Source organism: Malania oleifera, chromosome 10 (genome assembly GCF_029873635.1).
Source record: "Malania oleifera isolate guangnan ecotype guangnan chromosome 10, ASM2987363v1, whole genome shotgun sequence".
In the NCBI taxonomy this organism is placed as follows: Eukaryota; Viridiplantae; Streptophyta; class Magnoliopsida; order Santalales; family Ximeniaceae; genus Malania; species Malania oleifera.
The window spans coordinates 54,745,423-54,771,433 of NC_080426.1; the positions used below are offsets into that span (position 1 = coordinate 54,745,423).

The 26,011-nt window shown below is 38.3% G+C and overlaps 1 protein-coding gene across 2 annotated transcripts; it reads right to left on the minus strand.

The window, feature by feature from the left end:
* Positions 1–466: 466 nt before the first annotated feature.
* Positions 467–4,987, minus strand: LOC131166416 (polyubiquitin-like). Of its 2 annotated transcripts, none has more exons than XM_058124944.1 (2): positions 4,739–4,987; positions 467–1,758 (listed from the first exon to the last, which is right to left on the minus strand). In XM_058124944.1, exon 2 carries the CDS (start codon positions 1,756–1,758, stop codon positions 610–612), a length of 1,149 nt encoding a protein of 382 aa, XP_057980927.1. In that variant the 5' UTR covers positions 4,739–4,987; the 3' UTR covers positions 467–609. The 2 variants fall into 2 exon arrangements, with proteins under 2 accessions (XP_057980927.1, XP_057980928.1); XM_058124945.1 differs by having other exon boundaries at positions 467–1,762; positions 4,739–4,796.
* Positions 4,988–26,011: the final 21,024 nt, after the last annotated feature.

Here is a 26,011-nt window from a genome sequence, read left to right on the forward strand (position 1 = left end):
AATAAATTTTGTTCAAAGTAAATTTAAGTGTTTAACATTTTGATTGATTTTGTTAAATAAAGACTTACAAAAGTTACATCTTACATCTTAGTATCTTTAGTGTCTACCATGTGTTAATAATTGATTAATGTAATTAAAATAAAAATAAATTTTATAAGATAACATGGATGTAATAGAAATGATTTTTGAAAATTATTATTTTAAATTTTGAAATCATACAATTATATTTTTTTCATAATTAATTATAACTTAATTCGGTTAAATTTGATTAACATAATTGACCAAAAATTCGATTAGATTAGATAAGGATCGGGTAAGAAGGATAATGATGAATAGTTAATCAAATCTTTTCAATTAATTTAATTAATCAAAACTAAGCTGAATCGGTCAATTAGACACCCCTAATAACAGGCTCCGCCCACCAGTAACCTAAACAAGCATATGCACAAACAAACAAAAAAGACGCTGCCACACAAGTATTAACACTGTTTATTTCCATAGAGATAATACGAGGCTATATAGATCCATCAAACCCGAAACCATACTTAAAAAAGTTCACACACCTTAACACCAAAAGACATGCTGAAGCAAAAGCCGGCTGACAATTTCTTAGTGATCGCCACCCCGGAGGCGGAGGACAAGATGAAGGGTTGACTCTTTCTGGATGTTATAATCAGCCAGGGTTCGCCCATCCTCCAGTTGCTTTCCTGCAAATATGAGCCTCTGCTGATCTTGAGGGATGCCCTCTTTGTCTTGGATTTTAGCCTTCACATTGTCGATAGTGTCTGAACTCTCAACCTCCAGTGTGATTGTCTTCCCAGTTAGAGTCTTCACAAATATCTGCATCCCACCTCGCAGGCGAAGGACTAAGTGCAGAGTGGATTCCTTTTGAATGTTGTAGTCTGCCAAAGTCCGTCCATCCTCAAGCTGCTTCCCAGCAAAAATAAGCCTCTGCTGGTCGGGTGGGATTCCCTCCTTGTCCTGAATTTTAGCCTTCACATTGTCAATGGTATCAGAGCTCTCCACCTCAAGGGTGATCGTTTTGCCTGTAAGAGTCTTCACAAAGATCTGCATCCCACCCCGCAAACGAAGGACGAGATGCAGAGTGGATTCCTTCTGGATGTTATAGTCAGCCAGGGTCCTACCATCCTCCAACTGTTTTCCGGCAAATATAAGCCTCTGCTGATCAGGCGGGATACCCTCCTTATCCTGAATCTTCGCCTTGACATTGTCTATAGTGTCTGAACTCTCCACCTCAAGAGTGATGGTCTTTCCAGTAAGTGTCTTCACAAAAATCTGCATTCCACCCCTCAAACGGAGAACGAGATGGAGAGTAGATTCCTTCTGAATATTATAGTCCGCCAGAGTCCTGCCCTCCTCAAGTTGTTTCCCAGCAAAAATGAGTCGTTGCTGGTCAGGTGGAATGCCCTCCTTGTCCTGTATTTTAGCCTTCACATTGTCAATTGTGTCAGAGCTCTCAACCTCGAGGGTGATGGTCTTTCCAGTGAGGGTTTTCACAAATATTTGCATCCCACCCCTCAGACGAAGAACAAGGTGAAGAGTGGACTCCTTCTGAATGTTGTAATCTGCTAGAGTCCGACCATCTTCAAGCTGCTTTCCAGCAAAGATGAGCCTCTGTTGGTCGGGGGGAATGCCTTCCTTATCCTGAATTTTGGCCTTAACATTGTCAATTGTATCAGAACTCTCAACCTCGAGAGTGATGGTTTTGCCCGTGAGTGTCTTAACAAAGATCTGCATCTGCCTCAAATTTATAAAACAACCTAATCATCAGAAAATTTGTGTACAAACCTGTGGACAGTGACCAGATTCTAAAATAAAGATAAATGATGACCATGAGTTTATCCTTGAAAAAGAGACTCCTAAATATTAAAGTTTTGAAAACAAAATTGATAAAATTCATTGCATTGCAACAGCTAATAGCTAATCACTCGCAAGAACCTTAAATCTTAAAACCTCAATTCCAAGTATATATTTGCTAGCAAAACAGATAACCCATTCAAATATTTTTCCCCAGTCTTAAAGCCTCAAATCTTACAGCCAACATCAAATTGTTAAACCTGCTCCCCACAATTCTGGAATGCAATGACATTCCAAAGCACCATAACACTAGCGATATGAGTTAAATTTTAGTATCGAAATCAAGCAACAGTTATATTGGGAGGGAAACATCTTCTTGCAAGGAATCCATGCTTTAAACAAATGTTTTCCGTGAGGAACGTAAATATTATTCAAATAGTTCCATTTTACTAAAAACTATTGAATTCTTACCCAAATTCTCTGTATATTAGTTTCAATATAGATAGCCATTTAGTTTCAACTAGGTTATTTTGAACCCTAATCTCAAATTGGTTATTTAGAACACTAAAAAAATACATCAATAATAAACAACAATTGAAACAAGTAAACAAGTAGATGATATCTTCAGCTATATGAAGTAAATTCCCCTTAAACAATCTCATTATTATAATAGGGTGTGTTTCGTTCAGTGGCTAGCTTAGGCTAGGCTAAGCTAGGCTACGGATTCTTGGCCCATGTTTGGTGCAACATAATAATAGGATTAGATTGGCCATAAGGGGAGCTTAGCCCCTTTATTATGGGATAGGGCTGGCTGGTCCTCCCACACCAGCTAGCCAAAGGTAAGAAGAAAAAGGCAAAGATGTCCATGTCTTATCAGGTCTGAAATCAAAACTTCAAATGGTCAAACCAATGTCGTTGAAAGTGAGCCAAAGCAGGTCACCAAGTTGACGTTTTGGAGATCCACCGGTTGGGTATTGAGTTGAACCATGTAACTCCTCACAAATCATTGAGCAAAATGTGAAAACTGCTCGCATCAAATAGATTGTGAAATATTTTTAGCAAATTATGTAAGTTTCCTTCAATTTGGGAATTGATTGGGTTGTAAATGCTAATCACACTTTACCATCTCTTGTAGTACCTTTTTGTGCAATTTTGCACATTACTTTCAGTTAGTTTTATATGGCGTGGCTTTGATCAATCCACCCTATGATACAAGCCAAGCTTTACCAGAGCATTATGCTCTGCTTGCCTTGTGTACATAGGAATGGTAACCATCATGCAAATAAAAAAATAGATTTTATTCATTATGTTTATGCCTTAAAAGTGTAGAGTGAGAGTATTTACTCATAGATTTTAAGAGTGAAAATCAAGAGGCAACTAGTTTTGGTCATATGAAGTATGAACACATTCAAATAAGTTGGTAATTTTGTCGGTGGATTTGGTAGGCTGGGGAGATATGAATAGCATTCGTTTATCAGGTGTTGCTCCAAAAGATTTGGATTCTCCAAGGAGTGTGATTTCCCATCAATAACTGTTGAGGAGATATAAAAAATTTTAAAGCTCACCATTCTGTACACAAATTTCTGAAGTAGATTGCTGAGCAGATTGTGGAAATTGCCAGCGCCAAACAGACCATGAAAATCACCAAGCAGATTAGGCCTCAATGGAAATTCTATGGCTATTAGGGCATTGATTTGGAGGACTGCCAGGGGGAAACCTATGTTTTGCTATTTAATATCTATCTGAAATATATTGATCAACCAACCGGTGCATGCAGCCATCTACTTTTTCCATTGATTGAGGAGGTGAAAGGAGGAAGACAGATTTGTAGAGAAAAATTAGGGTCCATTTGGATCAAGAATTTTGCTTGAAAAAAAGAAAGGAAAGAAAAATAAGGAAAGAAACTCATTTTTCCTTCATGTGGATTCCTTGATACTTTTCTTTCCTTTCCCTAATACTTTTCAAGTTCCAAACGAAGCCTTCAAGAAAAAGGGGTGATAGGAATTTGGGATTTCATGGGAAGAGAAGACAGGTCTGCCCAAAATTAAAGGGTATTTTAATCTTCAGAATAACTAGTAAATCCAAGAATGTTGCAATTCAAACATGGGAAAAGATAATAATCATATCTAATCCAATTCAGTCCAGTTATATCCAATCCTGTCCAATAAGCCTTAGCCACCAAACTGAATAACCATAAATATATTGAAAAACTCACAAGCAGAGGTGAATACCCCGAGTTCAATAACCATATCATAACCTTCATTCCTCAAGATAAAGTACTTCTATGTCAACTCAATCCATCCCAGCCAGGTTTTTTCAAATCATAAGGGAAGACTTCAATAATAACGAACAATTCTTAACTCAACAGGCAGATAGCATCTTTCAACTCCAAGGAATTCGCAGCCAAAATTAGGTCAAGATTTGCACTCAAAACTAAAATACTAGTTGAAAAACAAATAATATTAACCAAGAAAACCCTAAAGAGAGAATCTTTGAAATTATTATACAATATTCGGAAAGAACAGAATGAAACATCCGGGAAAGAGATAAGCGTATAAATTTTCTCTCGCAATTTTCATCTTTTGTCAATCTAAAGCACCTTAAGAACCACAATCCCAATACCGAAACATGCGAAAAGAAAATCTTAAAAAAAAAAAAAAAAAAAAAAAAAACTAAAAAATTTACTTTGAGGACTCCGAATCGGGAATCTAGATTTCGATTTGGGGAAAATCAACAAAACTTACTATATTAAAGTACAATTTCATTCAAAAGAACATAAATTTAAGTTCGACAGTAGAAACATACGATCGTAAACAATAGCATAATTGCATAAAACGAATGAAAAAAATGAACCCCATGATTAAAGAAAAAAAAAACGAGAGAAATAGTAAACCAATGACGAGCATCGAACGAGACACACCTTGAAGGCTGAAGAAAATATCCGGAAGCCGGGGAGATGAGCAAACAAATCTAAAGAGCTGATGGTTGGAATCGATAATAAACGCCTATTTATAGAAGAACATGGCGAGGGCGGCCACGTCAGGTTAACACGTGTCAGGAAAAGATTGATCTGGAGAAGCAAAATATCTCGGAGCCCGGTTCAATATAGTTACTTGCCCACTAAGGAATCCTTCTTAACCTATGCGTAACGATTGGTTTATGCATCTACAAGAATTCAAATAGACGCTTACCACTATTTAAGGAATTTTCCCAAGTTCTAATCCTTGGAGTTTTTCTCTTTTTTAAATTTAATACTATTTTAATAAAAATAATTTAAAAACAGTTCGGATATAACTTTATTTACAAAATTGATGCGTCCAAAAAAAATATTAAATGATCCAACATTTTTAAAATAAAAGATGTTAAACTATCCGGTATTTTTTAATTTAAGCATAAAAGTAGGAGTGACACATGGTCATTAAAAGATACTACACTAAGTAGTGTTTTTAGCTATAAAAATAAAAAAAAAAAAACTGAATGGAATATCGTTTTTTGCATGTCACATGCAAGAGAGTAAAATTTGGGCATAAAAGACGCTGGACCATCTAACATTTCTTAATATGGATAAGCACAGGTAACACATGGTCATTAAAAGATGATACACCAAGTAGCGATTTTAGTTGAAAAATGTTGGATGAAATAGCGTTTTTTGCAATAATGTGCTGTGTTTCAATTTGCTTCTCATGGTGGCACATTATTATGTAAAAACCCCCAAATATGTACAGGGGAATGTATATTTATATGTAAAAGATTAAACACACACTACAGTAATCTAATGGTGAATATACAAAACAATCCACACCCACAAGTAAATTAAAGCAATAACAATCATAAAAACACAAAAAATTACATGGTTCAATAATGTCTACGTCCACGGAAACAAATGGCAAGGATTCACTATCTTCTTGTATAAATTACAAGAGTAATACAAGAACCCTCTCAATTCTCTTTACAACCATCAACAAACACTTAAACCCACATATACAACATATACTATATATATATATATATAAGCCACCTCAGAGGTTTCCCCTCAAAATTCAACCATATTAATGTCCAAATATTCAAAATTTGAAATCTGCGCTGGTTGTTCCGAGCCAAACCATCGACTATTTGGGACAAACTGTCGACTGTTTCAGAAAGAATATAAATTTTCTAAATTAATGGAGCCAAATAGTCGACCGCTTCAGTCAAATAGTTGTCTATTTCACTGCTGCTCCTTAACACATGTGATTTTCCACTATGTCTTCTTACTTGTTTATGCAATCCATCAAGTATATGAGCCACAAAAATACAACAATCTCCACCTTGACGAGTATACATCCCTTATGAGATAGCTCGTTGCTCCACCTTGAACTTGAGACGTTAAATTGGGACCGTCTCTTGTCTAGTAACTAAAGACAAACACCAAATCCAAGCAACACTGCTTGAACTTGTCGATGGCAGCTTCAGCTTCTACCATCAAACCCGATACAATTGTAGATACAACACCCTAATACTTCACCCTAGGCTTCCAACAAGGTCTTCCCATAATAGTAAACACAAACGCTACTACAAGCATTCTATCAGCAAAACCCCCTACAAAGTTTTCAACAAATCTCACAACTAACGGTTCACTTTGTTGCATACCGAAACATCCCATTACATCATCATGAGGGACCTTTGACATATCCCGGACATCACAATCCGTTCTTGAGTATTGAGCGGTAGACATTCCATAGTGATTCTCCACAAAACCCCCTAAGACGACAAACGAAGTCTCCCTATGGTTCCGTCCACAAAGCCACCCTAAGATAACACGAATTTCCCTACATCCTTGTCTATGCGAGTCATCAAACCAAGACCCTTCTTGGTCGTGGCCAACATATTCATGTCAAAAACTTTCAACAAAGTTCCTGACTGAAAATCCTCAGTTAAAGTCTTCCCAGCTAATAACATGTCATTCACACACAACAAATACATCATTCCACTGCATCTTATCACCCTCTTCTACAATGGAAGTCTCGCCAACTCACACACCTAGTTCATTGCAATACCTCCATTTCCTCCACCATAACACTTATCTATCAATTTTTCCCTTTGCTAGCTAGTTTATTCATAGAATAACTGACTTTGATTAGAACAAAGTGCGTAGTCTTCACCAGATGATCCACTATTACCCAAATGACATTTTGTCCATGCACCGCTAAAGGCAATCCCAATACAAAACCCATCGAGATATGCTCCCACTTCCACTTAGAGATATCAAGTGGTTGAAGTGGTCCCGCTGGCCTCTGGTGCTCTGCTTTTACCTACTAGCATGTCAGACACTGTTCCACAAATCTGGCAATATCCCTCTTCATGTTACTCCACCAGAAGGATTCTCACAAATCTCTACACATCTTCATACTTCCTAGATGAGCAATATAGAGAGAGCGATGAGCCTCCTCCAAAATCGTCTTTTTAATCTTCGCATCATTAGGTATACACAGCCTAGCATGAAATCTAAGAACTCCATCCTTAGAAACATTGAAGTCTGGTTGCTACTTACTTTGTACTTTCTCCACAATTTCCATTATTTCAACGTCTTTCGTCTAAGCGATTTTAATTTTCTCCTGCAAGGTTGGCTGAATAGTCATATTAGCAATGATCATCTGTGAATTCCTATCCACTAACTCTACACCCAACCTCTCCAAATCCATCCTGATATGATGTTGTACAACAACAGCTGAAACTTATGCACCCACCGACTTACAAATCAAAGCATCAGCTACCACATTAGCCTTTCCTAAGTGGCAACTAATGGTACAGTCATAGTCCTTAATTGACTCAAGTCATCTCCTCTTCCTCATATTCAATTCTTTTTGGGTGAAAAAGTATTTAAGGCTCTTATGATCCGTAAAGATCTCAACTTTTCACTATATAGGTAGTGCCCCCAGATCTTAAATGCATAAACTATTGTTGTTAGCTCCAAGTCGTGCATAAGATAATTATTCTCGTACTCCTTGAGTTGGCGAGAAGCGTACACAATTACCTTTCCTTGCTGCATCAATACACACCCAAGTCCTTTCTAAGATGTGTCGTTGTAGATCACAGATCCACCCTCTTCTGTCGGAATGGTCAACACTAGGGCTTTGACTAGTCATTGCTTTAACTCCTAGAAACTTTGCTCGTATTCACTAGTCCACTCAATCTTTTTGTTGTTCCTCGTAAGCTGTGCTAAAGGACCTAATAGTCTCGAAAACCCTTTAATGAACTGGCGATAGTATCCTGCCAAACCCAAGAAACTTCTAACCCCGTGCATGTTCTTCGATCTCACCAAATCCACTACCACCTCTACTTTGCTTGATTCCATTGAAATTCTTTCCTTGGACACTACATATCCCAAAAATAGATCCTGTTCCAGCCAGAACTCTCATTTCTTAAATTTAGCATAAAGCTTTCCTTCTCTCAGCACCTGAAACACTATCCTCAGATGTTCCTCATGTTCCTATGAGCTCTTTGAATACACCAGTATATTGTTAATAAACACTACCACGAACTGGTTTAAATAATGGTGAAAGACCATGTTCATTAGATCCATGAACACTGCAGGAGCATTTGTTAATCCAAACAGCATAACCAGGAATTCATAATGGCCATATTAGGTTCTGAATGCAGTTTTCGAAACATCTTCCACCCTAACCTTCACCTGATTATACCCGAATCGCATATCAATCTTGGAAAAGACTTGTGTGCCCTGTAACTGGTCGAACTGATCGTCTATTCAGGGTAATAAGTACTTATTCTTCACTGTCACTTTATTAATCTCCCTATAGTCGATGCACATTCTCATCGACCCATCCTTCTTCTTTATGAACAATACTGGTGCTCCTCAGGGTGATACGCTCAGTCTGATAAACCCTTTATCAAGAAGTTCCTACAGCTGCTCCTTTAATTCCTTTAGTTCAGCTAGAGCCATTCTGTATGGAGTCTTAGAAATGGGTGATGACCCTGAATTTAATTCAATGGCAAACTCCACCAAGTGATCAGGAGGCAATCTCAGTAATTCCTCAGGAAAAACATATGAGAACTCCCTTATCACTGGGATATCCTCCAGCTTAAGTCCTCCCTTCGGTGCTTCTTTCACAAATGCAAGGTACCCTTGGCCACCCTCTAGAAGTAGTCTCCTTACCTGAATTGCTGAAAGGATCCGTGTTATAGAGCGCACACATGACTTGATGAATTTAAACTCTTGCTTCCTTGGAGGTCTGAATACTACCTCCTTTTAGCGGTAGTCAATGCGCGCATAGTTGGATGCTAGCTAGTCCATTCCCAAAATTACGTTGAACGCATACATGTCAAAAACAATTAGGCTAGCGAGCAGCGTTCTCCCCTGAATCTCCATTGGGTAGTTTCTGATCACCCTACTACACACCACCACCGACCCTGTTGGTGTGACCACACCTAACTCGGCATCTAACAAGTAAGTCTCTACCCCGCACAATTTAACCAATCCCTGAGCTACAGAAGAGTGTGCCGCACTTGAATCAAACAACCCTAAAGCATTATTTGACTAGATGGAAACAGTACCTGTCACCACATCACCGACATTCTCCGCATCTCACGACGTAAGCGAATACACCCATGCCTGGGCGATGCCCTCTAATAACCGCCTCGGGGTGCCAGGTTACCTCCCTGATACTGAAGCTATAGAGGTGTGTAATTTAACATCGTACGACAGTCCCGTGCTATATGCCCTGCCCCACCGCCCCGGAAACAACCAAATGATCCACCCCTGCACTCGCCCCAATGCCTCTTATGGCATCTAGGACACGATGAATCCCCCTGATGAGCTTGATATCCCATCTCCTGTTGTTGGCCCATAAAGTTACCAGGCCGCCTTCATAAACTCTGGCTGGTGCTAGCCTGAAACCCCTGAGGTAAGGGCCTCTTCTTCTGGTTGACTACTTTCTCACCCTCCTAAATTTGGCCTCAACTGTCATGGTCTTATCCACCAACTCAAAAAAATCCTGCATCAACAACGCCACCACCTGTGTGCATATCTCCTACCTTAAACCCTTCTCAAACCTCTAAGCCTTCTTTGGCTTGTTTGGGATCATGTATGAAGTGAAACAGGATAGCTCTATAAACTTGGTCGCAACTGCTATATGGTCAAGTGTCCCTAATTCAGATTTAGGAACTCCTCTGCCTTAGCATCTCGGGTGGTAGTAGGGAAGTATTTGTCGAAGAAAACCTCCCTGAAATGGCTCCAGGTGATAGCCACAGGTCCTGGCCACTGTTCCTCCACTAGCTTTTCTAATATCTACCACCTCTTCGCTTCCTCCACTAATTTAAAGGTGGCAAACCGCACCTTCTACTCCTTCATGCACTCTAGTACACCTAGTAGTTCCTCAATCTCCTAAACAACTTTAGCTGTGACCAGATTTGCTCCTCCTGCAAATGCGAGCGGATTCACCCGGGTAAACTGCTAAAAAGTGCAGTCCTGACCAACCAATGGCTGATCTTTCTCTCTAAAGTCTCTCTGGTCCTCCTTCCTATCCTGTCACGCTATACTTTGTAGCACTATTGAGGCATCGACATCATTCTCACTGGAAGTATCCACATGATTATCCCCTCCAACTATGATGTCCTTTCCCTTGGGATCCATCCTGAAGATAGGATAAAAGCCAACTTAGAAATTCCACATTTATTCTGGTTGATGCAAGTATGGAAAGACTAATAATAAAAGATATGAGTTTTTAGATAAAAGAAATCATTTACACAATCCTACCACAAAATCGTCGAGGTATCAGCCTCTAACCATAACACTAAAACTACGCACATACTCATCCGATCGAAAGTTCCCACCTAAGTTTCCAAGTTCTAGTCTCTCAACCCAGAAACGAAACCATTGATGGATTTACCATGATTTTCCTAAAATTTTCATTCCAAGAAAAACACAGAAGATCGTCAAATGATTTCCACCCCTAAGCTTCTAGACCAAGACTCGCCTAATCTACCCATTCATCCTTAACTTATCTCATTCTATACTCTGGTAATTATCAACTGTCAAAGTCTGCAGAACCTACCAAACTTAGGCTCTTATACCACCTGTAATGCCCCAACCCGCCACGTGGGATCGAGATGCTACTTTAGTGATGTTAGTGTACCTGATATCATATTCATTATAAAAATGCAGCAGAACTAAATGACACATTACCAAAGTTCTAAACTACTATCATACATAGTAGTCTCCCAATATCCATATTACAGACGATAATATAATACAAAAACTATCTCAGCGCAAACAACCCTATTACACATCCAGGGTCTTCAAACATACTTAATTAAATTAGAGTTCTAGCAAACACTCACAAAAACTGAAACTAGCTATCACCCCACCCTGGAGCTTGCTAAACTCAATCTCAAGGTGGTCCTGAAAAATGATTTGTACCTACATGAGTTTTATTGTATACAGATAACACCAGTCTCCATTTAACTGAAAATACCATTTATACATTATACTCACCCTGCACAGTTGAAAATACCCTTTTTTCTTTTCGACAGTATAAACCCGTTCAGTAAATAATAACACCATTTAGATAAATTAACATGTATGTGTAAAAGACACTCCTTGGGACTAATGACATGCTTAAACCCCATGACAGGTTGTGCGGTTCGAAGGCTGGACTTAGATCTAGGGGGTCAACCCAGACAAAGTCAAAATATCCATCTACTAATATACACCTGCAGGCATCTGCAACCCAGTTGTAGGTCCGATTGCCTTACCACTTCCTAGTCCGGACCCCAGGGAAGGTACCACCTCTACGTAGGCTAATCGGCTGAAACCACCCTACACCTCTCTATCCGGTGTGGGCACACATGGCCAAATAATAATTCTCTAACAATAGTACCGTGCTCACAATACAACTGGTCCTCAAGGTTCTTATACCGTATCATGCAATTTAAATAATAAAATTGTAGTATAAATTTCATTCTACATAACACCTACCATTTCTCAAAACTTGGTCCTCAGCCATAAAAAAAACCCGGCTCTCAGCCATCATATACAGCCTTCGGTTGTTAAATAAAACCCGGCTCACAACCATTAAATACAACACGACCCTCAACCTTTAAATAAAACCCAATATTTCACAAAGGCAGTTCTAGTATTTTCACAAAAAAATCAGTATTTCACAACCATACCCAAATTCAGTTATATCATAACCCATACCAAATATTCACCTGCCATACAATTTCAATATTTGAATATAACCATTAAACAATCAAGAAAATACAGTTTGAAGTTTGTACGATAAAACCAAGTTTTCCACCGTTCGTTTTATCCAAAATACCATATCATATATCCTAAATTTATAAAGTCCATTTTGAATGGTCGATTTTCGAAATAACCCTTGAAATCATAAATATATGTTGACCTTATAGGTCATGCCCGGTTTTGATAATGACAAATGCTCATTATATCTAATGGGTGTTTGAGATTATGTGTAGGAACTTAAATTGACAGATCATGATGCACATAGAGAAAGTGAATATTGAAGACCCAATTTTTTGTGTTGTAATATATTTCATTTATGTAAAGGGTCTGTAATAGTAATTAGGGCTTTGGTTTGTAATAATCACACACATCACATGCATAGTCTAATAGGTAAGCTTAAACTGAAACATAAATGAAACTGGACCTAGAAAAGACCCTAGGACACTCACTATTGCACATGTATGTACTAGACTTTTGAATAGGGTGCTTGTTGAATGAAATAGGACCGAAATGAACAAAAAGTGCACCTTTGGTCGACCGACCTTTCAAGTATATTTTTAGCCTGGTCGATCGAACCTGGTCTGAGTCAACCGGTTGACCACAGCTCGGTCGACCAAACTTCTATAGTTCAATTGACCCTGGTTGACTGAACCTCCATGAAGTCAACTTTATTGACCTCTTGGTCGACCGAGTGATTTTTGTATTGCACCAACCTGGTCGACTGACTAGTCTAGTTCAAATTGACCTTAGTCAACCGAACCTCGGAAATATTGAAAAATCGCCTTGGACATACATGTCTGGTCAACCAAAAGGGCAATTCATTTTTGGCCCGGTCGACCGAACCCCAAGAACTTGGGTCGACCAAACTTGACATGGTCAACCGGTGCTCTCGGGTTGGACCTATTTTTTTACCGTGGTTAACTCACTAAAACAGGGTTTAAAATAATTAAATATCTTTAAATCTTTTCTAATTATTCCAACCATGTCCTTAACGGTTACAATTCAAGGGAAGTCTATAAATACCCCTTCATTTGGAATGATTAGCAAGAAGATTAGCCAATTTGATTAAAAATTCTCTCTCAAGCTCAAAATTCCTACTATTCATGTTTACACTCCATTCACTCACTCTTACCCTCTCTTATTGCAAAAACTCTTCGTAAGTTTAGTTTGAGTGATTGTTTAAAAGGTTTTGCTCTCCTTGATTTGCTTGTGTGGTATAATTTTCTTGAGAGTCAAACCTAAGTGTTCTTAGGGGACTTTGTTAATAAGTCTCTCTTAAGAAGACTTGTATTAAACTTCTGAGTATTGCATACTCAATGCAATATCTTGGGAAATTTGTATTTGTTTTTGGATTGCAAAAACTATTTTTAAAACATCTTCAATTATCTTGAGTGATTTATCTTGACATATCTTTGAAAAGATATTTGTTTATGTGATATTGATCTTTGTTGCAATATTCATGGACTTACACATTATTTGTTGAACACAAAGATTAAATATCTTTTGCAAACCAAGCATATACATTATTTGATATTTGCAAGATTGAGATATCCTGCTAATTGGAATATTTGAGACTTGATTGACATCTTTGTTTGAGCATTTAGATTGAATGCATATTGTGATACAAAGATCATACTGGTTTGCACTCTCACACACTGATTACATAGACAACAAATATATTTGAGAGTTGACATATTAAGCTTACACATTAAATCATTATATGGTGTATGTGATTGAGCGTATCTGGGTACATATCTACTTTACACGAAAGCACAATCACTATACCAACACAATCACTATACCAATATTCTTTGATTGTAAAATCTAAGTGTTACCAGGCGTGGCCTGAGGGGGCGGTAATCCAGTCCACTAAGGATTGGTTGTAAAGGTTGAGGTCAGCCCTATGCTAATTGACCTAGTTTGTTTAGGTGTCCCTCCACCCGTTTAAGTGAGCAATTATAGTGGTAATCCTTGTGATTGTTAACCAAGGCGAGGATGTAGGCAATTAGCCTAACCTCGATAACATTTATGTGTGTCACTCTTACTTTACGGCTTTCTGGTGCAAGTATTGTTAATTAAATTACTTTATTTAATTTCTGGTATATTTATATTACTTGCACTAGATTGACCAAAGGGTTGTGAATATACTGGTGTTAGAATATTTACCTAAGGATTAAATTTTAAAAATACGAATTCACCCCCCCCCCCTCTTGGGATCATGGTAAAGCTAACAATATACATACACACACACACACACACACACACACACACATATATATATATATATAGTAGTTTAATCGATTCAACTTTAATCAAATCCTGACTTAACTTAATCCCCTAACCTGTTTACTGAGAGAGTTCCTACGACGCTACTAAAGCCCAACACACAGTGACACGGGCTCCAACACCCTAAAAACACATTTCCCCGGTTCAAACAACCCAATCCCCAGAACAATAATCATTAAACATCCCCAAGCCCATACACCCCCTTTAAACAATTAAATGCTAGAAAAATAGCCCATTTCTACCTTTACCTCAACTTTGGAGTGATGCCTAGAAAACCACAAAACATGATTTTGTTTCGGTGAACTCATAGATAATTTCCCCCAGATCCTCATGGTGACTTCTAATCGTCGATTCAGGCAATGAATGACGAGAAATCAAAGAGAGAAGGGGTGGGGAGCGCAGGTCTAAAGAGAGAGAGATATTTGATTTCCTCATGAAGAAGTAATTTAAAACCTATTTATAGATTGTTGACTCGGCTGACTTTGTTGACGAAATGGAGCATTCGTCGATGAGTTGTAGAAGGACGTTCGTTGATGAAAGAAGGGGCTCTTTGACGAACTTGAAGCCTGAAATTTCCTGTCTTTTGGGATTTCTTCGTCGACAACGCCTGAACTTTGTCGACAAGTCACAGAATGGCACTCGTCGACGAAAACAAGGGATTCGTCAACAAGCCCTACTGCTTTGTACTCTTTTAATTTCCCCTTCTTCTTTTCTTATTTATTTCTTTTATTTTCTAAGTTCGCGTTTCTACTGATACTGACATTGTTGTAGTGTACTGATAAACAGAGAGTTATATATGCCATATTCAGACCGAGAGAGGAGGCTGAGCGTTGGTGGTCCACTGTGAGTCTCTTAGAGAAGAAGAGACCAGTACACATAGCCATGACCTGGAGCTGGTTTAAAGAGATATTTTTTGACCGATATTTCCCCACGACCACTAGAGAAGTTAAAGTCGAGGAGTTCTTGAATCTGACCCAAGGGCACCTGAGAGTTCAACAGTACGCGGTAAAGTTTGTTGAGCTGTCCCGCTTTGCCCCTTATATAGTCGCAAATGAGGTGAATAAGGTAAGAAAATTTGAGAGAGGCTTGAGGCAAGAAATCTATGAATAGGCGGCAGTTTTGAAGATGCAAGATTTTACAGAATTGGTAGATAGGGTTGTCGTAGCGGAGACAAGCAGGCAAAGAGATGTCGAGGTACAGAGTCAAAGGAAGAGACCCACGCCTCCTGGATTTCAGGCAAGTACTTGCCGAGGCCCGTGGAGAAGAGGTAGATATAGTAGGGGACAGAGACAGGATATGGAAATCCGTGGAATTCAGGGCGAGCATACTTGACCTATTTGCCCTAGATGTGGCAGGAGGCACGTGGGAGAGTGTCAAGAGGGAAGGAATATCTGCTATCAATGTGGTATACTGGGTGTCTTGGCACAAGACTATTGTGCGCAGCCAAGAAATGCTCCCACCCTCAAATAATTCCAAGGAAACAATCAGGTACCCTGAGGTGACCAGCATAAGAATACCGCGCAGGCATAGGTCTACGCACTAACACCAGGAGATACTTAGGTGGCTGGCAATGTGGTGACATGTATTATTACTATGCTTTCAATTAAATCTATTGTTCTATTTGATTCAGGGGCCAAACACTCTTTTGTATCTATGGGGTATATCAAGTTATGTGGGATAGAAACTCAGTTGCCAGACACCGAATTATCAGTAGCCACACCACCAGGATCAGTAGTGAGGTTTCAAAGGGTAGTTAAAGGGTATCCAGTGGAAATTCATGGGAGAGTGCTAACAGCTGACCTCGTAATGTTAGACATGCATGGATTCAATATGATATTGGAAATAGATTGGTTAGCCTCCAACTATGCCAGCATCAACTACCATCAGAAAGAGGTGGTATTCAGACCTTCTGGAGAGCAGGAGTTAGATTTTTGGGGTCACATGTGCGTTTCTCACCACAGTTAGTGTCAGTTATTCAATCAAGGAGGCTACTCCTAGATGGATGTCAAGGGCACATAGCTTGTGTGAAGGAAATTCCGAAGAAAGAATTGAAACTTACCAATTTTCTAGTAGTGAAGGAATTTTCAAATGTCTTTCTAGAGGAATTACTTGGATTACCTCTTGACCATGAGATTGAATTTGTCGTTGATTTGCTACTAGGGATGGCACCAATTTCTTAAGCTCCCTACAGAATGGCTCCAGTAGAATTGAAAGAATTAAAAGATCATTTGCAAGAATTATTAGATAAGGGATTTATTAGATCTAGTGTATCACCCTAGGGAGCACCAGTTCTATTTTAAAGAAGAAAAATGAGTTGATAAGGATGTGCATTGACTACAAAGAGATAAATAAAGTGATAGTTAAGAACAAGTATCCTCTTCCCACTTGTTCGATTAGCTCCAGGGAACACGAATCTATTCCAAGATTGATCTTTGCTCTGGGTACCATCAAGTGAAGGTCAAAGCAGAGGATGTTTCCAAGACAGTGTTCCGAACTCGGTATGGCCACTATGAATTTCTAGTTATGCCATTTAGACTAAAAAAATGCACTTGCTACATTCATGGATCTCATGAATAAAGTTTTCCATTAGTACTTAGACCAGTTTGTAGTGTTTTTCATTAGTGATATACTGGTATATTCGAGGAGTCCCGAGGAGCGTGAGACACACTTGAGGTTGATACTTCAGATACTTAGAGAAAGGGAACTGTATGCCAAATTCAAAAAGTGTGAATTCAGTTTAGATAAAGTTACATTCCTTGGGCATGTGGTATCCGGGGATGGTATCTCAGTAGATCCAAGCAAGATAGGAGCAGTGGTGACTTGGGCAAAACTGAGGAATGTTTAGAAGATCGGAAGTTTCTTGAGACTGGTGGAATATTATCGCCAGTTTGTAAAGGGATTTTCTAGGATATCAAGGCCTCTGACATGGCTAACAAAGAAGAATGTTAAGTTTGAATAGAATGACGATTGTGAGCAGAGCTTCCAGGAATTGAAGTAGCGGTTCATCACTACACTTGTTTTGACAATTTCATTAGGAGTTGGTGGATTCATAATCTACAGTGATGCATCTCAGAAGGGGCTGGGATGTGTGCTAATGTAATAGGGGAAAGTTATAGCCTATTCTTCTCGTCAACTTAAAGAGTATAAGAAGAATTGCCCTACACATGATTTAGAGTTGGCTCTAGTGGTGTACGCATTAAAGATCTAAAGACATTATCTGTATGGTGGAAATGTGAAATATTTACAGATTGTAAGAGTTTGAAATATTTCTTCACATAAAAGGAGTTGAATATGAGGCAGAGGAGGTGGCTGGAATTGATTAAAGATTACAATTGTACCATTAGTTACCACCTATGGAAGGCTAATGTGGTAGCTGATGTTTTACGCTATAAATCAGGGTGCGCATCCATATAAGCAATAGTAACTACACCTCTGATCAGAATGGATTTAGAAAGACTTGGTGTATAGCTGGTAAAGGATAGTCATTAGACATTAATTGCTCATCTAGTACTTCAACCAACTTTACCGAAGAAAATTAAGATTGCACAGATACAAAACACAGAATTAGTAAAGTTCAAAGATAAAGTGCAGAGCGGACAAGGAACTGATTTTAATATTTCAGATGATGGAGCTTTGAGATTTCATAGTAGGTTATGTGTATCTGATGACGTTGGAATTAAAAATACTATTTTGGAAGAGGTGCACCATTCGCTGTATACAATACATCCAGGAAGTATGAAAATGCACAGGGATTTGCGAATATCCTTCTAGTGGAGCAATATGAAGAAAGAAATCGCTAAATATGTAGAGCAGTGTTTGAAGTGCCAGCAAATGAAAGTTGAGCATCAGAAATTGGCGCGACCATTGCAACCACTTCACATCCCTAAATGGAAGTGGGAGCATATTTCTATGGACTTTATATCAAGGTTGTCGTTGGCACTTAATGGACAAGGCACCATATGGGTATTCGTTGATAGATTGACGAAGACTGCCCATTTTCTTCCTATCAGAGTTAACTGCTCCATGGGTAGATTGGCAGAATTGTATATACAGGAGATAGTCAGATTGCATGGAGTGCCCGTGTCCATTATTTCTAACCATGATCCACATTTCACGTCTCAGTTCTAAAAAAGCTTATAAAGAGCTTTGGGATCCTAGTTGACTTTTAGTACGACCTTTCATCCTTAAATCGATGGATAGACAAAGAGGACTATATAAATATTGGAGGATATGTTGCGTGCATGTGTTCTAGATTTTGGAGGTAGTTGGATTTAGTACCTACCACTAGTGGAATTTGCTTACAATAACAGCTACCAAACTAGTATTGGGATGGCCCCGTATAAGGCGTTATATGGTCAGAGATGTCGATCTTTGTTATATTGGGATGAAATTGGGGAAAATCATATATTAGGGCTAGAAATGGTACAACAAGCTTCTAAGAAAATCAAGCTTATCTAGGAAAGAATTAGAATAGCTCAGAGCCGACAGAAAAGTTATGCAGATACTCGTCAACAAGCGTTGGAATTTGATGTAGGTGATAATGTGTTCTTGAAAATTGCACCAACGAAAGGGGTAATGAGATTTGGGAAGAAGGGTAAGCTTAGCCCTAGGTATATTTGGTCGTTTGAGATATTGGAAAGAGTTGGCCCAGTTGCATACAGGATATCATTACTCCCAGTGCTATCCAGAACCCATGATATATTTCATGTGTCCATGTTGAATAAATATGTCCCAGATCCATTTCATATAATAAGTTATGAGGCACTGGAGATTGGTGAAACATTATCTTATGATGAAATGCTCGTTCATATCTTAGATCATAAAGAGCAGGAATTACACACCAAGAAAATCCCACTGGTGAAGGTACTATGGAGGAATCATGCGGTTGAGGAAGCTTCGTGGGAGTTAGAGGAGGAAATGCATCAAAAGTACCCACATTTATTTAGTGGGATCCAGCATTAGCCAGGGAAAGGTAATGGTTTAGGTAAGAAATCATGTATGTAAGTAGATTTTTGTGTTGCTTAATTAGTTGAATGTAATAGTTTTCTATTTTGGTTGGTTTTGGGAGAGTTTTGATTTAGTGATTGTAATCTCCCAGAACTGTATATGTAACCACGGTATTCCTCTGCCATAAGTGAGGGTAATTAATAAAATTTCAGCGTTTTTCTTTAAGGTTGGTGTAAATGAAAGATGACAAATTTCAAGGACGAAATTTTTATAAGGAGGGGAGAATGTAGTGACTTGGAAAATAGGAATACTAAGAAAATACGGGAAAAGAAGGAATTTGGTTTGCTGTAGACCAAACCGTCGACGGTTTGGTGGGGGAGCAGAAAATTGTTGACGATTTTGTAACAACCGCTGCTTAGTAACGGTAAATCAGTGACGACTTGGTTAAAAGACCAAACCGTCAATGGTTTTAGGGAAACCATCAATAGTTTTCCTTGTGCTAGCAACCCTATATAAAGGGTTTAAGTGATTTTATTTGTTTAAAATCAATCTCTCTCTCTCTCTCTCTCTCTCTCTCTCTCTCTCTCTCTCTCTCTCTCTCTCTCTCTCTCTCTCTCTCTCTCTCTCTCCATTTAGGACTGCGGCCAGCTCTCTCTATCTCTCTTCATTTTCTTGCCCGATTTAAGCCCAAATTGAAGAAGGAACATCATTTCAAGATCCTAGTGATGTTCTCTGCAATTTAACTAGAGCGGTTTCGTAATTCAGGCATTTTAAGCACCACTCCAAAACTAGGCTAAAGAGATTATTTTTAAAAGTTTGGCTAGTTATTGGTAATATGTGGGCCTACTTATGTTGAATGGTTGTTATTATGAGGTTAAGTTGATTGAATTAGGGTTTATGGATACAGGTTTTGTGCGGGCGCCGCATGCATAGTACTGGATTCCCAGTAGGCATAGTTTCAGGAAACAAGTAAGGGGATAGATAAGTCAGGTATTTTCAGAAAATTTACCATTTAAAAATACAGTATTTGATTAAGAAAAATATAATCTTCCTAGACAGTCAGTATATCATATAATAGTACTCACTTGTGTGGTATGAGTATAAATATTTTACTATAGATATTAGCTTGCCAGATTACTTTATGGTTACACAGAACAAGCATGTTTTTATAACGAATTTTTAGAAAATTTATAAACAGTATAGAACTTGTGATATTTTTGGTATATTATGATAATTTAGCCGGCCCAGATGCCATGATATTTCAGCCGGCACAGATGCCGTTATAATTCAGCCGGCCTAGATGTCGTGATAATTCAACAGGTCTAGATACTGTGATATTTCAGCTCGCCCAGATGCCGTGATATTTCAGTCAACCTAGATGTCATGATAATTTAGCCGGCCTAGATGCAGTGATAATTCAGCTGGCCTAGATGCCATGATAATTCATCCGGCCTAGATGCTGTGATATTTCAGTCGACCCAAATGCCGTGATATTTCAACCGGCCCAAATGTCATGACTAGATATATTTATAACAGTTTATTCAGAAACATTATTATGACAGATTTTACACAGAACCATGAAACAGTTATATTACAAATATTTATGAAATGTACTATATGATAGTAGAACCTGGATGGCTTAGTTTAGTTTCAGAGCACTGTACCGAAGCAATTAGTTCAGAATTAGTGCCGCTGCACATCTCAGATAGAGTGTCGGTGTATGGATAGTCGATTGAGCCGTGTAGTAGTGTGCCCCCTAGTAGTCCGGACCAGACTAGGGAGGCCAATCGTACTTACAGACAAGTCAGTTTTGGCTTGGTATGGTAGGCCAACCATTCCTAGGTTCCGCCTACGGGATGCACAACCCAATCATGTGGGGGTAATACATGATATCAGCTAGTTATCCATCCTGGGGATGATTTCAGTATTATATAGATATAGCATATAATTTATATGCATACAAAATTTCAGTATTATATAGATATAGGAGACAACTTATATGCATACAAAATTTCAGTATTATACAGATATAGCAAACAATTTATATGCATATAGAATTTCAGTATTATACAAATATAGCAGACAATTTATATGCATTCAAAATTTCAATATTATACAGATATGGCAGACAATTTATATGCATATAAAAATTTATTATGACACAGTATGTCTATGTTGAAATATGATTTCTTAATATTTATACAGGACAAATTTACTTGATTTATTATATGCAAATAATTTATGTAGAGTATACATTTATAACACAATAGAACTCATGTGCCACACACTGATGCTAATATATCCCACTTACTGAGAGGTGTCTCACCCCATAATTCAAACATTTCAGGAAACCCAAATAAACAAGTGGAGTGAGCTCCGAGATAGAGGAGGTTTTAGTACTGTCCTAGCTACAAGGTAAGTACTTGAGTTAGAAGAGGGATTTTGTGTGAGTCCCTAGAATATTTCTATGGATTTTTGGGGATGTATATGTATAATTATGAAGTTAGTAGGACTCCGGTATTGTGTATAAGGTTTAGGTATATCATGTTTTCCGCTGCACAATTGATATATATATATATATATATGAATAGGTGTATCCCTGGTACCCCACTTTGGGTTCGGGTTGACTTTGTTTACAATTTGTGGTATCAGAGTTTAAGAAGTAAATATATATATATATAGCCAAAATTTTTAGGGCGTTACATAAAGTGCCTAATGAAATAACATTCTTCCTTTGACCGGGTACATGCCTTACATCACATACGGTTCTCACAACACCATCATACATTTTGATTTTGACATTTCCAATACCAAGTATTTTGCACGAAATATTATTTTCCATCAAAATACAACCAGTGTAACTAACCTATAGGTGTTGAACCATTTTATATTTGATGTCATCTGATAAGAGCATCCAATATCTAAGATCCAAGAATCATCCGTGAGGCACTCCAAACCCAATGAAACAAAAACCATATCATCACCACTGCTTTTTGAGCCTCCTTCCACTACATTTTCAGATTTTGACGGATCTTGTTGATTTTTAACATTCCCACTCTTCCACGTTGGACATTCCAGTCTTATATGCCCAATTTTACTGCACCTAAAACACTTCACGTTCATCTTCATCTCAGACTGCAACCCAGATCCACTTCAGGACTTACGTCTCCCATATTCTTGGTTACTTTTCACCACAAGCCCTTCACAATGTGAAACATCATCGATGGCCATTTGTGTTCAATGAAAAATGAGCAATGCACTTGTCACCTCTTCTAAATTCAAGCTTTTCTTGCCCCATGTAAGAGTGGTAACTAAGTTCTTATAAGTTTGAGATGCAGGTAGGGAATTTAATAGCATCAAAGTCTTATCTTCCTCCTCGAACTTTGCATCAACACGCACAAAATCACTCATAATCTGATTGAAAGTGCTGATATGTTGGTTCAAATCCAAACCCTCCATCATCTTAAGCCAATACAACCTTTGCTTAAGAAAGAGTTTGTTTGATAAAGACTTAAGCATATACCAGCTTTCCATTTTACGCCAATCTGCTGCCGAAGAATCCTCATCCATGACATGATACAACACATCATTAGCCAAACACAAATGAATGGTTGATACTGCATTTACCTCCAATTCATTCCATGTTGCTTCATCCATACTTTCTGGTTGAATTCTATACAATGTCTTCACCATCCATTGCTGCACCAAGAGATCCTTCACCCTTCTCTATCACAAACTGAAATTCTTGGTTCCATCAAACTTGATAACGTCAAATTTCATAGATGAAGATGTAGAGGCCATTATAAAAAAAACTTTAATACCAATTGTTGTGTAAAAACCCCTAACTATGCACAGTGGAATGTATATTTATATGTAAAGGATCAAACACACACTATAGTAATCTAATGGTGAATATAAAAAATAATCCACAACCACAGTAAGTAAATTAAAGCAATAATAATCACAAAGACACGAAGAATTACGTGGTTCGATATTGTCTACATCCACGGGAGCAAACGGGAAGGATTCACTATCTTCTTGTGTAAATTACAAGAGTAATACAAGAACCCTCTCAATTCTCTCTAAAACCATCAACCAACACTCAACCCTACATATACAACATATACTATGTATATATAAGCCTCCTCGAAGTTTTCCCCTTGAAACCCAACTATATTAACATCCAAATATTCAAAATTTGAAATCTGCGCTGGTTGTCCTGAGCCAAACCATTGATTGTTTAGGCCAAACAATCGACTGTTTCAGACTAAATGTAAATTATCAGAATTCTGGAGCCAAATAATCGACTATTTCCCTACTTCTCCTTAGCACATGTGATTTTTCACTATGTCTTCTTCATTTTTTATGCAGTCCATCAAGTATATGAGCTACAAAAAAACAACACACCCCAATCACTAATATAGGTGTTAGGGAGTGACAATGTAATGGGATAAATGGCGTGAGATATTGCTTTACATGTATTCTCCAGGGATTTATAATGAATATTTGATTACTTGTGTCAATGATTGTATGATTTTTCTCTTGAATGGAATAAGACAAGTTGTCTTTGTTATCATTATGTTGATGTCTAGAAAAGGGTTGTACCTTATTGTTTTATGAATATCCTTTGTATATGAATGTCTTGACTAAGTGCTTTATTGTCTTTTGTATTAATGCATTTCTAATCTCCCGATGGTTATCGATACTTATCTAGTGCTCATGTCTGTAGGTTTTCAATACGTGATTATCAGCGTGCTCGGTTGGGGGAGAGCTCTCGATGAGTGTCACGTGGCCCTGAATTGAGTCTTATTCGGGGGTCCATGATAGTTGGTATTAGAGCACAATGTGTGCGAACACCATGAGTAATGGCATGAGAACCTCAAAGTTTGGAATGACAAAACACGTTGAGGCACTTGAAGCAAAAGTGGCAAAACTTGAAACCTTGAAGACGAAACTCTTTGAACTCTAAGGGTAGGTGATGAATGGTTTAAAAAGAAAGGCATGCCAATATAGCTAGAGGCTTCCAAAGAAAACATTAGAGGGAAACCTCTATGATGAGCTTGAGGAAATAATTATGGAACTTAAGAAATTCATTCCATGTATAAAATCCTTGGAGAAAAGTCCAATAAATCTTAAGAACCTTTGAAATGAACATTAAGCAGTTGGAAGCCTTTGGGAATAGGCTGAAACACATTGAGGGTGTGTTGGCATCCATTAGTTCCCAAGGAGAAGAGCCAATAGAGCTTGAGGCCTCTTTACGAGAGTTAACTGACAATTTTTATTTTCTTGAAGAAAACGTCAAAGAGTCCATTAGTGCCTTCAAATAAGATCTTAAAGAAATAGGCAACTTCTAGAACACTATAGACCAGTTTGAGAGTAGCTTACAGAAGATGAGTGCAAAATTGAATGCGGTGGCACAAATGTCCCATAAGCCAATAACTGATACTATTGAGGGGACTCGAATTAAGTTACCGAAACCAAAAAGTTATGGGGCACTCGAGATGCAAAGGAATAGGATAATTTCATCTTCGACTTGGAACACTACTTTAAGTGCTCACGGATCAAATCAGAAACCAAGTGAACATTGCAATAGTATGCCTTTCTGGGGATACTAAGTTATGGTGGAGAATCAAATGCGAAGAGATGCAGCACAATCGATGTACTATTGAGAACTGAAAGGGATTGAAACAAGCGTTGAAGGCATAATTTTATCTTAAGAATGCAGAGTATATGCCACGGTGCAAAGTGTATGATTTACCACAAATGAGCTCTATAAAGAGCTATGTACGGGAGTTTCAAGCCCAAATTCTTGACATTAAAGACATGAATGAACTTGATAAGCTATTCCATTTCCTCCGGGGATTGAAGACTTGTCCAAAAAATGAGATGCCAAGGCAAGGGGTCTTTAACCTCTCCTCTACCCTTGCAACAGCCTGGTGGCTAGACAATTTTTCAGATACGTCTATAATGAGGAAGTACCCAATGACCGCCAATAGTAAACAGAAGCCCAAGAAGGTATATAATCCTAAAAATGGGGGAGGTGATAAAGGAACTAATGGTTATTGGAGAGATAAAATATCTTCAACAACTAGGGACTCAAAAGGTGGACATATAGCGGGTAGAGAATACCAACCATTGAGTTCATGCTTTCTCTGTATGGGACCTCATTGTGTAGTAGTGTGCCCTAAACAAAAGGCCTTAAATGCCCTGAAAGCCCTTTGGGAGGGAACAGAAAGCCGATAATAGACTCAAAAGAGAAATAGGAGATGGTAGGAGCCCTAAGGTTTTTGGGGGCATTGGAACGTCAAGCAATGGCCAACAAGTCTCAAGAAACAGATCAAATGTATATGGATCTATGGTTGAATGGGAAGATGACCAAGGCCAAGGCCACATAAAATTTTATCGCAGATATAAAAGCCCAATAGTTAAAACTGCAGGTTGATAGGGACATGGAAAACTTGAAGGCAATAAAGTTAGAAGCAGTGACCATTGTAGGAGTCAACCCTAGAGTTGCCTACCAGATGGGGCCCTAATCAGGGTCAATCGACTTCACAATAGCACCCCTAGATGACTTTGATGTGGTGTTGGGGATGGATTTCCACAAAGTCACATGCTTAGTTCCGATTCCTCGTGATGATCGGAGATAACCCTTGTGTGGTGCCAATAGGCTGTAACACTATGGATGGAAAGAAGTTACTTTCAGCTCTCCAATTCAAGAAA

Excerpts from the sequence above, each read along its gene's own strand:
- LOC131166416 (XM_058124944.1), bottom strand. The coding sequence starts at position 1,758 with ATGCAGATCTTTGTTAAGACACTCACGGGCAAAACCATCACTCTCGAG.